The following is a 15,288-nucleotide window of genomic DNA, read 5'->3' as shown; positions in this document are numbered from 1 at the left end:
CACTCATCTTCTTTAGGTCATGATTAACTGCTTGGGATATCAAGACTATATCATGATAGCAATCAAATTCTCAAAATGAAAATCAGAAAGCACATGAAAGTAATATGAAAATCTGTTGTTGTTTTTTTCATTTTATTATTGCATGTTTCAAAGGAAAAGTGGAGTTCCTCATATCTTGCTATTCTGATTATTGATTATTATCCAATAATTATTAAATAATTAAGTTATTATTCAACATATATAATGTCATAATATAATTCTCTTTAATAATACAAGCGATCATAAGTTGCCTAGATACATCAGAATATATTATACACACCAAATAACATTCATGTTTGGTGTAACACTTTGTCCTCACAGGATGTCCACTCGAGCGAAGGACTGATCCGTTCCCATGTTGTTCTCCACAAACACCTCGTACTTCCCCGAATCCGATGGCCGCGCACTTTTAATAGTGAGAATAGTGTTGGTGTCGCCAACATCGAAAAATACTCTAGGGGAAATAAACACAGCGGTTGAGTTCACAACAGAATTTACAACCTAGTAAATGAGATTATGAGACTTATAGATGGATTGACCTGAAAAATACAGCTACCAGATTGAATGCATGTCTCTACCTGTCGTCTTCCTCTATATCGTCTCCATCCTTGAGCCAGCCGACATCAGGGGGTGGTTCCCCACTGATCTCTGCCCTCAGCACCACCGTTGTACCTCTTCTGCCTTTTATACTGTCTGGTCCCTTGGTCACCTTAGCTGGGACTGTGTGTAGAAAATGTCTTTTAGGACTATTCTTGACACAATACTAATGTGTATTATGCTGTTCTCTACACACCTTCCACTATGATACAGGCAGAGCCAGATGTCTGACCAAACGGGTTTTTAATAGTAACAGTGTATCTGCCCAGATCTGCTAACTCTCCATCACGCACCACTAGCGCCACAACATCAGGGTCCTCAAATACATAGCGATACTTGGGTCCATCTTTTAGCTCTTTTCCGTCTTTTGACCAGATGATGAAAGGGTCGGGGAAAGCACTGACCCGGCACTCCAACTTTGCAGCGCTTCCTTCCACCAGGAGCACGTCTTTTATCTCCTGCAGAAACTTTGGTGGACCTTTTTCACGTAGCTCTTTCCTGGACCTTAAACAAATATTACAAAGTAAATGACCTGGAGACGTCCTCAATGGCATTCCATCAAAAAGACTGTTTTTATTCATGGTACTGGTTTCACCGCTTGGATTCATTTAATTGCACCGAACGTCTGGCAAACATTTACATTTTATCTTACATATAAATAAGTATGTTAAGCAACATAAATGTGTCAAAGGAATTGATTCAAGAATTCCATTTCCATTAAAAAAATTACAACTTATATCAGTGCTAACAATATTAGTTGAAAGTTGAAATTGTTGCACTAATGTTGTGAAGGTGTTTGTTACCGATGACCCCGATATGAAGCTTGGATGCGGATAGCTGCCTCTTGTACTTGAGGGTCGTTGATGTTGATTGTGCACCCTGGTGGGGGTGCAGCCTTGACTTTGGACATCTGTTAAGGTCAACACATTGAAATTTAAAATCAGTGAATTGGCTCCACGTTATTGTTTAAGGTTGTTGTTTTTTTTCACATAAAGAATCATATCATTGGACTTTTAGTATACAATAAACCACCATTTAAATAATCACTAAAGAAAAACAAATACAATAATTACCACCACAAAATAAGAAAGAACTTACCCCCAGGTGGCTGAATAGCTCCACTCACTCACGATACCCACAGACTGTTGCCCTCATTCTGGCTTTATATACAAACCTCCAATGGGACAAATCTGATCTAATGAAGCCTTAATTATAAAAGGCCTACAGATGCCACACCAACATTTGTCCTTCTTTGGATCTTTGCCTGCAGTCTCCTGGCTTCCAAAGGTCCATAAAAGATGCTCACCAAGTGTTCCAGAGAAGCAGACAAGGCCTTGTATAGTGAACCAAAGGCTGAACGACCCAAGAGACTACCCAGAATGCAGTCTGGCCTTTGACTGAGCATGCCTGATTAGTAGTTGTGAAACACGAGTCCTCCCGGATGAGGGCTTCTACACAGGTGGGCCGACACTGGGCGTGCTAGAGGCATCAAGACATTTAGATAATGGATCCCTTTCTCTTTAAGGACAGTGGAAAGTTTGTCTCATAATCTAGTTTATACCACAGTGCTGCTGAATGCTCAATTCTGATTGGTCAGAATGTGTTATTACTTTCCTGTACCAGCAGCTTTGACAGTTGTGCTAGCTGGTAACTAACAGTGTGTTCTTTACAAGAAGTTAACAGTTCTGTAGTAAGAGCTTACATGGTACGGTGGATGCTCCGGGAATAGAATTGATATGGTGCTGTTTTTTAAGAAGGTGCTTATTTAAAGTCAGTATTTTTTTTACAGTCAGAGGTAAAAGTGTTCCTTTGAATTTTCTTATCCAAGAAAGTCAGAGGACCTTGAGGTTTCTCTGTAACACAACAAATTGCATTTTTTTTGTCTTATTCATTTCACATAGCAGAGAAAAAAGATGGGCTGGTGAGGGAATGACCGTTTATAGCTGCTATAATGTGAGTGATAATGGGAACTCTGGATATTACACTACATTAAAGACAACTATTAATAAATAAAACAGATGCATACGGATGATTATTTATCATTTTACGTAACGTTTATGGTCTTTACTTTTCTAATTCTATTCATAGTTATTCATACACTGTTAGCAGCACTTTGTTCTGGTGCTGTGAATCCCATGTTGGTTTGTAGAAATATTTTATATTTTCATACATTAAAGCACTCTTTTCCAGTTACAATGGGAGTTCAACATTTGGACAAAATCTGCTGACAAAATCTTAGATCAGTTATTGTGCTCTTTATATCCTTTATTTCAGTAAATGTTGCATTTTCACATATACACTTATTTCATACAACCCATAAAGCATTCAGTCAGTGTCCAGGTTTGTCAACATAATTAGTGCAATGCAATGCATTCCAAATTCTGGTTTAATTTCACATTAAAGGGTTTCTCCATGTAATACAAAGAAAAAAAAAATACACCAACATTCACACATCATCTAAGAATAACAAACAGGCATTGTTTGTAGCCATAGAGCCAATTTCCTTTCTTCACTCTAACTCTAGGTGTTAGATTCAAAGTGTATCGAACCGGGAAAAAAAACAAAAAAACATTACTAATAAATTTAGCCAGGAAATACAAAAGGGCCTTGTGACTACAGCTGAGGTTTGTATTTTATGTAAATGATAAATAGAAATAAGCCAGCATAGTTCTGTGTAGCAAAAACAACAAAACGACTCACTGCAACGTGTAACAGCATTCAGGATTTACTTTTGTACCCAAACAACTTCAACCAGAAATCTATATTCCCTAAAAATATAAAAGATGGCAGCACAGCTTGCAAGTACTTGTTCCATCATGTCATACAGTCTAAAATTAGTGCTGCTGTAAAAAACAAAAACAAGAAAACAAAAACTGCACTGTAATAACATTTGCATAATTCACTCGTATGACAAGAAAACATTTGTCACAACAAATGTCACACTGCCTTTCAGGAGGCTGGATGTTTGGTAGATGTGCACACGACACTTTATATTCAACTGCGGAGTACCAAGGTGTTTTTGATATGATACTGAATAATGTCTATCATTATCATTATGATTATTATTTTCTTTATTTAATCATTTATTTACAATTATTTCGATATCACACACAATCATAGACAAGCTGGGCGAAATGTGCATGTGCCTGGTAAATAAAATGAACTAAAACATGATCATAATTGCTTTGGAACTAGACAGATTTACATCGATTTCTGTCCAATAATCATTTTCATCAGCAATATCCGTGCCATCGACTGCTGACTGCTGACCATTCATTTAAAAAATATCATGCTTAAGATGAAACCATTCTAATAATCCCATTTAATATAAACATTTTGACGCTCTTGGTAAGCAGCGTCATTTACTTAGCACAATAACCTGTAAAAACCACCATGTGCAAAATAAACAAACCGTATACTCGTCTGAATAAGTAGAGAATTTTATAGGAGAGATTTTTTTTTACTGAGCAGCATAATTTAATAAGATAATAATCATTTAATAATAATTTAAAAAGAAATAATCCCATTTCACATGAAGAGATTTCATTTATTTGTCATTCAGTGTAGCAGCTACTGTCTTGACCATACAGGGTTTTTGTTTCTATATTTTATTATTATTTGAGTTATGACTAGAAAATTGATGCTCGTCACCATTCTCAGCCTACTATATGAGTGGACAGCACGGTCTTCCATTAAAACAGGTGAAATAAAGACGTTATAAAGGTTGTATTGGTTAATCAGTGGTAAATAACTTAGTTGGTTTGTTTAGCGAGGATCAATGAATTATGTAGCAGCTTTGTGACTGAAAAAACAGAAAAGAAACATTTCTGAAGAATAATGGCACAATACCTCTTCTTGCTGCCACAGGTAGTGAATTTTTATTCTATTTATTCTATGAAATAAATATTTCAATTGATCACATGCTTGCACTACACCAGTGTACAGATCGAACAAAAAAAAAAAAAATGCATAAAAAACCCCAAATTCAGTGATTTGTAATACATTCTAGACTTTAAATGCAAAGGCATCTTTCAATACATTAAAAAATAAATAAATAAATAAGTGACTTCCAAATCCTGGGAATCTTTTTTAAACAGTTCTAACATTACTTTTCCTTTAAAAAAAACAACAAAAAAAAAACATTAATCTGACGTCACAGTCTGCTCAGGACCCAAATCAAGGACAATAAAAGCCTGCATTTGGTGTAAAACATCAAGTGGCACTACAATAAGAAAGGATTGAGTGCTCAGTGGTATTTAAAAGAAAATTCCAATGATTTTCTGTAGAAAAAAAAGAAGAAGAAGAAATACAGCACATACACAAGGCTCTTTTACAATGTTTTAAAATCATTTTGGAAGTGGGACAAAATTCACAGCTCATAGATTTCCACAAGGCATATAATGAAAGAGGAAAACTAGACGTAATAGACAAACTGTTATATCCATCTTACAGCACAGCTCAGTGAAATGCTCGCTTCTGATTGGTCAGAATATGTCGATTAGCTTTCTGTAAGAGAAGCTCTGGAAGAAAAGTGTATATTAATGCACTTCTTGTAACAAAACATCATTTCTGTAGTAACAGAGTACTCCAGGACTTTCATCATCTGGCATATGCTGTACATAAACTGATTTTTTATTTATCCTTTTCTTTAAAAGTGCGTACTTGCTCGTATTATTTAGTTGCATCTGCAAAAAGTTTTTGGAATGAGTGTCAGCACTTCGCACCAGTCAGATATCAAGCTCTTACTTGGTAACATGACATTTTTTTTTCTCATTATATTTGTCCACTTGTCATCTTGTTAACTTGTTTTTGTGGCTAAAACAACTCTAAATAAAATAAATTGTATAATGTGCTGGTCTTTAATAAATAGGAAATTTGTAGTGCTGACAAATTGCTGTGATTTAAGAAGAATAAAAAAAAAATATATATATATATATATATATAAAATAACAACTGGGATGTACCATTAATCAAATAATCACTAATTAATCCTTAATAATCAAATTTATACAATTGGCCTAGGAATATTTTACATATTTTATTTTACAATAAGTTAATATTAACAATAACGTACTACCCAGTATGTAAATCATAGCTTGTCTCAGGTAACTGAAGCAGGTACAGCCACTATACTAGCTATCAGATTATCTGGGTAAAGAATTATTTTATGTCTAATAAATTAATAATAAATATCATATTCACAATATTATAAGGGTGTACAAAATGTACTGATGCTTGGATTCAGTTTATACCCTGTGGAAGCCTAGGGCAGGTATTTGTTGTGCCACATCTTACATAAAATTCAATAATTCATCACAAAAACAGCCAAAAGGTTTTAAAACACTGTACAATATGCTGACAGTCTTTTTTCTTTCTTTCTTTTTTTTTTTTGAAAAACGTTGGAATTGTCCTTTAAGTCTACTTTACATTATATATTAATGAATACAGTATAACAACTAACTGTAATAAAATTTTCAATCTCATAAAAACTAGCAGAAAACTCTGATATACATGTTTTTTTTTTTGTTTTTTGTTTTATTTCTCTCCACAAATGTCAAGGCCCCAGAATTATTAAATGGAAACACCACAAAAGTTTACATTTACAATATGTTTAGCAAATGATGTTGTACACGTTCATGTTATTTTATCTTAGACAAACGCTGAAAAAGGAACATGGGTCAGAGCAAGGTAACACGTGGGTGTGGCATGGCTGTTTGTGGGCGGAGCTAGGTGCAGGACAATGAACACAACAGCACTGAGCATGCTGGCCATAGCTGTTAGAGCTTAATGCTTTTGAATCTAGTGTGTGCTAGTATTAGTCAGTACAGTATGTGCTTGAGTTTCTTATCTCATATCACACTGTCAGTGTGTTTGACTCTATTTCTGAATAGTAGTGTTACTGAGGCTGGGCCTGATGTGTTCACACACACTCTTGTGATCCAGCCAGGGCTCAGCATGGTCTCAGTCCATCACAAGCCCGTGCCTCTTTGTCCTCTTGTTCTGAGATCCTCTCCCCTTGGGTAACATCGCTCCATCAAAACCAAGCCGAGCTCATTGAGTGACAGGAGTGGAGGGCGTAGAGGTTATAGTGGTGGGTGTGGTGGGCATGGTAGGCGTGGTGGGTGTGGTGGGGGTTTGGGCAGAGTAGGAGCGCAGGAGCACTTTGTGCTTGGTAGCCACATGAGCTCTGATGTGCTGCTGCTGGCTCACAAACTCCTTGAGACGTGTGGTGGTAAAGGTGAGTGTCTGCCGCCGCAGTCGCATCAGATAGGCATCCTGCAGCCAAGAGTTGTTGAAGCAGTCTTTGATGGAGGGACGCGCCCTGGAATATAACAACACACACACCCACACCCACACACACACACACAGATGCAAATAAGTCAGTCCTCTGACGTTGCCTAAGGGGAATTCTTCAGCTGAAAGTCAGGTAGATAATATTTGAAGAAAAGAAAGTACACTGTACACACCAAGGGTAACTGCACAGGATCTTCTTAAGGAACAGAGAGGCACTTTGGGACACATTTTGGTATAGCTTGCTGAGGTCAAACTTGGCTGCCTGGATTTTGGCCTCTGTCTCCGCTTGATTATTCTCCATGAAAGGCAACCTTCCACTGAGCCTAAACGTTAAAAGATAGCAACAAGAAATCCATGTTATTTTGAGCTGTATTAAGAAGAAAGCTAAGGTTTAGCCATATCTGGCCATCATTTTCCACCTGCTCAAAGTCTTGTTCAAAATACAGAACTGAAAATGACAAAGACAATGACAAAAAAAAAAAAACCTCCAAAATGCTTATTCTCTATAATGTAAGTAAAAAGTGCTGTCATCACTCACATGATGTATGTCAGTACACCAACACTCCAGATGTCAGCTGGAGGTCCCACAATGTCTCCTTTCAACATCTCGGGAGCTTTTAGCAACCAGCAGGGATTCCAAAAAGAAAAAAAACCCCGTAAATTACAGAGCACAAAGATGTGCTCAATTACTTCCATAAAAAGAGCAAAAAAAACATGCTCAAATGGTTAAGGTTACAAGGTTAGTATGATCTCTTGAAAGGGAATAAATAGAAAGCAGCCACACCTAGATTGTGTAACATTGTTTGATGTGAAGTTTCATATCTATAAAATTCCTTCTTAGAAAAATATATTGTTACTCTGAGCTAAGCTTTTGTGTGACACAACATGTGTTTCCTAAAAAAAGGAAATCATTTTGAATGGTTTGAGGTTGAATTCCTCTCTGCAGTAGAAATGACCACAATATTCTTTACTTACACATGTACTCCAGCGTTCCGATAGGAGGGTGGAACTGCTTCAGAAAGAGAGGGTTGAAAGTCTGAGCACTGCCAAAGTCAATGATTTTGACCGTATTCATGTAGGTGACTATAATGTTGTCAGGCTTGATGTCTAGGTGCAGGATTCTCCTGCTGTGCAGGTAGTCCAGACCCTGCAGGATTTGCACAGTATAAGACACCACGTCATCTTCAGAGTAACGGAACCTGAAATGGAGAGAGTTTTTTGGTTTTAAACACTGGGGGTCTGGGGTGTACATGAGCATGTGCTTTCTCCTCTCCAGAAAGAATGATTATTGATTTCTGAATAAGTGAAGAGGAATTAAAGCATTATCACAGTATACTACTTCAATTTAAACAGTATTTTCTGTGTCTGAACTAAACCAAAGCCAGGGTTATTTCTTTCACTATCAAGGACACCATTGAGTCAAGTGAAGACAAAACAGCCACTTGTTTTACATAATACAGTACAGCACTGTGTCTCATGAAGGCATATAAAATAAATAAATAAGTAAATAAAAACAGGCAGTGTAAGTCTGGAAGCCAGATGGTTTCTGACCTATCAATCAGGCTGTGGAGGAGCTCTTTGCCTGTGCAGCACTCTGAGATGAGCACAAGGTAGCGTGGCGTGACATAGGCCTCATGGAGGGTCATAATCTTGTCATGATGCAAGGCCTTGAGGATTTCATATTCCTGTAGAACACTCTGCTTGTTCTCAGGCTCATATGGAACGATTTTTGCCATAAAGAGGTTGCCTGTAGCATTTTCTCTGCACTCTCGGATGACTCCAAAACGGCCTCTAAAGAGCAAGAAACAGAAATTTTTATTATTTCCTTATTCATTTTTCTTCATGGCTCAAAACAGCAATTGGACAACTACACTTCAACCTCCAAAAAAGAAACTCAGCTAGTAATCTGTACTTTTAAATAGTACATTACCTGGCCTTCTCATCCATGAAGGTATAAGGTTTCTGGGGTACACCCTGCCGTAAGGCAGACTCTCCTGGCTTGCCCAATGGAGTTTTCCGCCCTGTAGGTGTGACACGCCCTGATGGAGTGACCCTCCCGCTAGGGGTCACCCTGCTTGGAGTAGCACTTCCCTCCCCGACAGGAGTGAGACTCGTAACCAACACTACAGGTGGAGACAGGGCAGGAGAGGGAGTATTGGGGGTAACTGGGGTCACAGGAGCTGTTGTGGTTGCAGGGACATACATGGGCACTGAAGAAATGGGTTTACCAAGGGAGGGTGGAGGAGAAACTAATGGGGGTGGAGACACTGAAGGAGTCTTTGCCATGGGTGGAACCACATTGACAGGAGTCTGTGGTTTAGGGAGAACAACAGGTGGAGATGGTTTGGATGTGCTAGGGAGGACAGGAGCAGATGTAGTAGTGGCAGGTTTGGACATTGTGATATTGAGAGTGGTTTTGGCTTTGGCCAGGGTTGGTGTGCTGGGGGCAGGTGTGCTAGGAACAGATGTGCTGGGGACAGATGTGCTGGGGACAGAAGGCTGGACCTGAGATACTATAGGTGCATTACGATTCATTGAGGCTGACATGGATGTTGTAGCAGGAGATGGGGTTGTTGGAGCAGGTTTGGCAGAAGGTGCAGCAGGTTTGGCAGAAGGTGGAGCAGGTTTAGCGGGAGGTGCAGCAGGTTTGGCAGAAGGTGGAGCAGGTTTGGCGGGAGGTGCAGCAGGTTTGGCGGGAGGTGCAGCAGGAGCTGGAGTTGTAGAAGAGCTGGGTACAGGTTTACTCCCAGAAAGCTTTATAGGAGGTACAGTCATGGTGGATGTTACCACAGCAGGACCTGCAGTTGATGGAAGAGTCTTGACGATGACAGTTCCAGTGGATTTTGGAAGTGCTTCCAGAAAAACAATTTGTTTAATTATTATTAAATATCTTAAAACAGTGATGACATTGAACTCACACTTGGGTGAGATTAGAGGAGGAACTCTTAAACTTTTGACAGCCAGGAACCACTTTGACAGTTAAAAAAATCTAGTGTTTTATATCAACATAATCCAACTAATTACATAATATTCTCATTATTTAAATGTGTATTTTTTATTTCTAAACTTTCCACTCATTAACATTATCAATTAACTCATCATTAATAGGCCTACTTAATTTGGATTATTTATGATTTGAATAAAAGTAATCAAATTAAAGTGTCCCATCAAATAGATTAATAACTACAAGAACTCAGGCAAATACAACTCTAATAAAGTGCTATATTTTCAACCAGAATACCAGAATTATAAAAAATCACGAACCCTTTGACTCCGCTTCAAGGACTCCAATTTGAGCACAATGTTATTACAGAGCCATGGTTCAATACTTACTCATTTTTGTCAAAAACACCAGCACCAACAACAAACCAACACCTTAGGAATCACTTACTTACTAAAAATGGTTAGAACTTTTTTAAACATAAGATTAAAATGATTTGACGTCAATTAAATCAATCCTAAAGGAGCATCTTAAAATCATAATTTTAGCATTACAGTTTTAGAACTAAAGAACTAGAACTAAAATAGCAACACAAAAGTTAGTCACTAAGGAATAGTAAACTATAACAAAGTAGAGTAAAATTGTACCTGCTGCGTCTAGGGTGACTTTCTCAGACAGATTGCTGTATGGTCCCTGGCCAGCTTTATTTACACAAGCCACTCTGAACCTGTAGGTGGCGCCAGACGGAAGGTCTGTGACATTGAAGTAACAGTCAGCCACACCAGTGGCTACAATCAGCCAGTTACTTTCACCTAGAGGAAAAAAATAATAAGGTGATAAAAATATTACAACCTGTTTTATGTGTTGATGGAAATCGTGACTTAAAATAGAAAGCAATAATATTAAAACCATACAAGAAAAAGAGGGAAACTAATTTTACACTTTGAAAAAGTTTGTTTTATAGAGACGATCCCTAAACCCGAAGCGGAAGAAAGGAATCCATTGTAATACCCAGATTGTACTAATGGTGGCAGTAAAGCTATAGTTGAGGTTTTATAGAGCTCAGTATTTAAATGCTATATTAGCCAATCTCAAAAGCCTACATTACTCCAGGAAATATAACCCCCTTAATGCATTTTCTCTAATGTCTAAAGCATTTTAGAATATTTTGAGATGAGGCATTAAGATTCATGATGATCACTGACCAATAACAGTACATAAATTTATACGTTAATAGAAAGTCTTAACTTCTACCTCCCATGCTATGCAACTGAATGTAAAAGTTTGCTCACCTTCTGTCCTTCGCTCCAGGCAATAAGTACAAGGGGCCACGGTGTCTGATGGACGCCACACCACCAATGCTGTGTTTTGATACTTTTGAGGAACCTCTGGTGTACCCGGCGGGTTTGGCAGACCTAAATATACATCAGCCATGTAGTTAATACTGAATGCGCATTAAAAGTCCAGGGAATGGATTTCTAGATGTTTAATCTAAAATGATTAATGATTTTGGACAAACTCTCAGTATCTAATGGTAGAGTGACTCAGTGAATGTAGATCCAGGGTGGTATTTTCTATTCAACATTGAAGAGACTATTTAGTCTTGAGAAATTGCTGCAATATGTGTTTTATTTCACATAAAAAAATCTTCATTACAATTTGGGAAATGTTACTGTCAGTCTTGTGCAGTTAAGTAAATTCCTAAATCTATTAAATTGTGGGAGTGAAAAAAACAAAACAAACTCTGATGGGACAATATCTCACAGTCCCACTACTGAATGACCTTGCCCAGTTAATCAGTTTTAAGGCACGCTTGGCACAGAAAATCTATGGCCTGTTGTCCTGTGAGGAAATTGCTTAGCACATTGATAAGAAGCCTTTTCATGCAAAGCGAAGAGTGTTAAGACACTCATGGGAATCAGTGATGACATGCTGTGTCTCTTCTGAGCCCCAATACCATCCACAAGCTGTGTGTGAGCATGTTTTCCATAAGTCTCTGCTGCTCTCTATTTTGTTCTGTCTTCTATTCTAATTCCATATTCTCTACATACACCAGTACAGCTGCACACTTATCTAATCAGCCAATCACGTGGCTCCAGGACATAGTAAAAAAAAAAAAACCTCATGCTGATACAGGTCAAGAGCTTCAGTTAATGTTCATATCAAAGATTTGAATAGAGAAAAAATATGGCATGGTTGTTGTTACCAGATGAGCAGATCTGAGTATTTTTGAAGCTGCTGATCTCCTGGGATTTTCACGCTCAAGAGTCTCCAGAGTTTACACAGACTGGTGTGAAAAACATCCAGTGAGCAGAGAGTCTGTAAGCTGAAACACCTTGTTGATAAAAGAGATCAGAGGAGAATGCCCAGACTGGTCTGAGCTGACAGGAAGTCTATAGTAACTCAAATAAGCATCTCGGAACACACAATACATTAAAGCTTGATGTGGATGGGCTACAGCATGGCCACATCAGGTTCCACTCCTGTCACCCAAGAACCCGAGGCTATCATGGGCACAGACTCACCCAAACTGGACAGCTGAAGATTTGGGGGAAAAAATACACATGGTCTTTTTCCACTCTTGAGCATGAGTCTGTGCCCATTATATGATCTAATCTTCTTCCACATCGAGGTTTGATGTTCTATTCATTCTGTGACGCATTTCTACTCAGAAAGGTTGTAAAGAGTGATCTTTTGTGTTACTACAGACTTCCTGGCAGCTGAAGCAATCTGACCATTTTCCTCTGATCTCTCTGATCAGACGTCTCCGCCCACAGAAATGTCGCTCACGCAATGTTGAGTACATTTTTTTTTACACCATTCTGTGTAAACTCTAGAGAATGTCGTGTGTGGAAATTCCAGGAGATCAACAATTGCTGAAATACTCAAACCAGCCCTTCTGGTATAAACATCCATGTAACTATCAGTCACAGAGATTACATTTGTTATTTGATTTGATTTTTGATATGTTTGATGTGCTCTTGACCTGTACCTGCATGACATTTTTCAAGTGTGCTGCTGCCACTGAACTGGCTGTTTAGATCACCGAATGAATGTCCAGGTGTTACAGTTATTCCTTATAAAGTAGACAGTGATTATATATGGTGATTTGTAATAGGGCTCCAGATGAAACACACACACACACATGCACACACACACACACACACAATCTATGAAATATAAACAGCTGTAATGCATAATTAAACTATAACTCATTCTAATGAAATATTTACTATTTTGCCTTAAGATCTTTGCTATACACTAAACTGAGTTAACATGTTTTCCTTTTTTTCCTCTTTGTGTGTTTGAGTAATGCAACATCTTATCAAACCTGCAAGAATGAAAGTAACAACCAGGCTACATATAAGAAATTGTCTGCAAAAGCTCCTAAGACCTAACCATTTTACTAAAGTTGCATATGATACACAGGTCTATTCAACCTTCCTGATCCTCTTCCTATGGAGCCTAAGCTAAGGGACAGCTTCAGTGGTTGACCCACCACACACATACATATGATTGTTTTGCATGTACTCACGGGCAAGAGAGAGTTTACAGGAGCTGCTGATAGAGCCTAATGCGTTTGTTGCCACACATTCATAAAGGCCTGCGTCTTTCTTGGTGGTCTTCATAATCATCAGCAGTTGTCTCCCATCAGGGCAGGAGATCACGTTCATTCTTGGGTCAATCTCCAGTTGCTTTTTATCTAAACAGGCCAAGAGAATCCACAATCATATTTGCATTTCCCTCCAAAATCACATTAACATTCATCATCTCAAAGTGCCTTCTAAACAACCCCTATTGTTACATTCTCTGTATTTTTGGCTAGTGAAATATGACTTTGCTCTGATATTTAGCATTAGACAGTGTTCTATAAATATCTGCAGTGCTTGTGACAATGTCATCTCAATATCTATTAATAGAATCAATGATTGAGCCTGGCAACACAACGAAGCAACATTGTTTAAAGAGCTGGATTCAGTCTTACAGTTTTGGATAGTGAATATTTGGCTGAGCATATTATTTTTCAAGAGATTTGTATGGATTGTGCTTGAATAAATGATATTTTATTTAAAGGGGCCATGGTGTCTGATGGACACCATATCACCATCATGGTGTTGTAATTCTGAGGAACATCTGGTATACAATACAAAGACTAACAATACAGACTAAAATGTACATTAACAGTGTTATTTACTCCCTGAAAGTCCAGGAAATAGATTTCTAAAGGTCTACATATATTTTAACACTATTTTGACCAAGCAGTTGTTTTTCTTTTGTTGCCTCTACTATAAGCACTCAAAAAGCTGTAAAGCAATGAAACTGCCAGATAATTTAGTACAGTGGAAATGATAACTGTCACATCACTGTTTAATTTCAGCACACACAAATTACAAGACTACAATACACATTCATTCAATTAAATTGCTTGTTTTATTTAATATATATGAAATAAATCAATAAAAAATGTTGTATGAAGAAATACATATTACATATTAAAACACATATTAAAATACATATTAAACAGATATTTATATATATATATATTATAACTATTATTAAAACTTCATAACTATTTTATGAAGCTCATGAAGATAATATGACATACAGTTTATAATCTATGATATATGTATTATTATGTATGTACAATGTAAATTTGGCATTCCCTCTATGTAATACTGTAACTTCAACTTCATAACAGTATAAATGTAAATTAGGAAATGTAATGTCCCTCATTTTGTAAAACCGGGAGGCCACTTTAAATCACTCTATTAATTATATAACAATTTTTTCAGGAAGCATTTTTAAATGAGGCAATTAGTCATCACATGCTAATATATTAAGTTTGTTTGGTCTCATACCTTTCATCCATGTGATACGTGGGTGAGGACTGCCAGCAGGCAAGCAGCTGAGAGTGACAGGATCTCCCTCAAGCAGAACATGGTCCCTCAGTTTGATATGGAATACTGGAGGGAAGTCTATGAGATGAATTGTGAATGTCGCATTAATAATTATTCTTCATGCAGCATGTTTGTATACATAATTCATAATGATGAGTGTAAAGTACGAAATATTTGACCGACAAATCCAGACAAGGCATAAAAGATATGCTTCATATGCACGGTTTGAGATAAAATTTCATCTTGCACAACAATATTTCAATAACTATCTAATAAAGAAAAGTACCTGAGGCTGCCCGGGAATACTGGCGAGAGCGGAGCGAGCCGTTCTCTCTGGCTATAGCAGTGGGTAAGTCTGGCTGGGATATGGTCTTATCCCTTCTCCCTCTAGATAGGCCCCATCGATCCCATCGTGACCTTCGCTCAGTCTCTGCACCTTGGAGGAAATTAACATAACACTCAGAATAAAGAACAATAGTTTCCATATAGTGCTGGTATAATGTCAAGTTTTTATTGGAA

The 15,288-nt window shown here is 37.7% G+C and overlaps 2 protein-coding genes across 11 annotated transcripts in view; both read right to left on the bottom strand.

The window, feature by feature from the left end:
- Window positions 1-123: 123 nt before the first annotated feature.
- Window positions 124-1,831, bottom strand: LOC131354815 (SPEG neighbor protein-like). Its single transcript, XM_058392862.1, has 5 exons — window positions 1,735-1,831; window positions 1,440-1,546; window positions 833-1,140; window positions 618-759; window positions 124-493 (listed from the first exon to the last, which is right to left on the bottom strand). Exons 2-5 carry the CDS (start codon window positions 1,544-1,546, stop codon window positions 355-357), a joined length of 696 nt encoding a protein of 231 aa, XP_058248845.1. The 5' UTR covers window positions 1,735-1,831; the 3' UTR covers window positions 124-354.
- Window positions 1,832-4,162: 2,331 nt separating this feature from the next.
- The window catches only part of spegb (striated muscle enriched protein kinase b), a 91,350-nt gene continuing 80,224 nt past the window's right edge, over window positions 4,163-15,288 (bottom strand). For 9 of the 10 annotated variants that reach the window (XM_058391724.1, XM_058391720.1, XM_058391722.1 and 6 more), the window contains 11 exons: window positions 15,056-15,205; window positions 14,731-14,847; window positions 13,407-13,574; window positions 11,164-11,286; window positions 10,519-10,683; window positions 8,861-9,782; window positions 8,482-8,721; window positions 7,906-8,129; window positions 7,469-7,544; window positions 7,104-7,253; window positions 4,163-6,958 (listed from right to left, as the gene is read on the bottom strand). In XM_058391724.1, coding sequence (XP_058247707.1) covers window positions 6,688-6,958; window positions 7,104-7,253; window positions 7,469-7,544; window positions 7,906-8,129; window positions 8,482-8,721; window positions 8,861-9,782; window positions 10,519-10,683; window positions 11,164-11,286; window positions 13,407-13,574; window positions 14,731-14,847; window positions 15,056-15,205 — 2,606 coding nt within the window. In that variant the 3' untranslated portion in view covers window positions 4,163-6,687. The remainder of the gene's footprint in view (window positions 6,959-7,103; window positions 7,254-7,468; window positions 7,545-7,905; window positions 8,130-8,481; window positions 8,722-8,860; window positions 9,783-10,518; window positions 10,684-11,163; window positions 11,287-13,406; window positions 13,575-14,730; window positions 14,848-15,055; window positions 15,206-15,288) is intronic. The other variant, XM_058391730.1, reaches the window with a different exon arrangement.

Source organism: Hemibagrus wyckioides, linkage group LG06 (assembly GCF_019097595.1).
Source record: "Hemibagrus wyckioides isolate EC202008001 linkage group LG06, SWU_Hwy_1.0, whole genome shotgun sequence".
Classification (NCBI taxonomy): domain Eukaryota; kingdom Metazoa; phylum Chordata; class Actinopteri; order Siluriformes; family Bagridae; genus Hemibagrus; species Hemibagrus wyckioides.
This window is presented reverse-complemented; position numbering and strand designations above follow the sequence as displayed.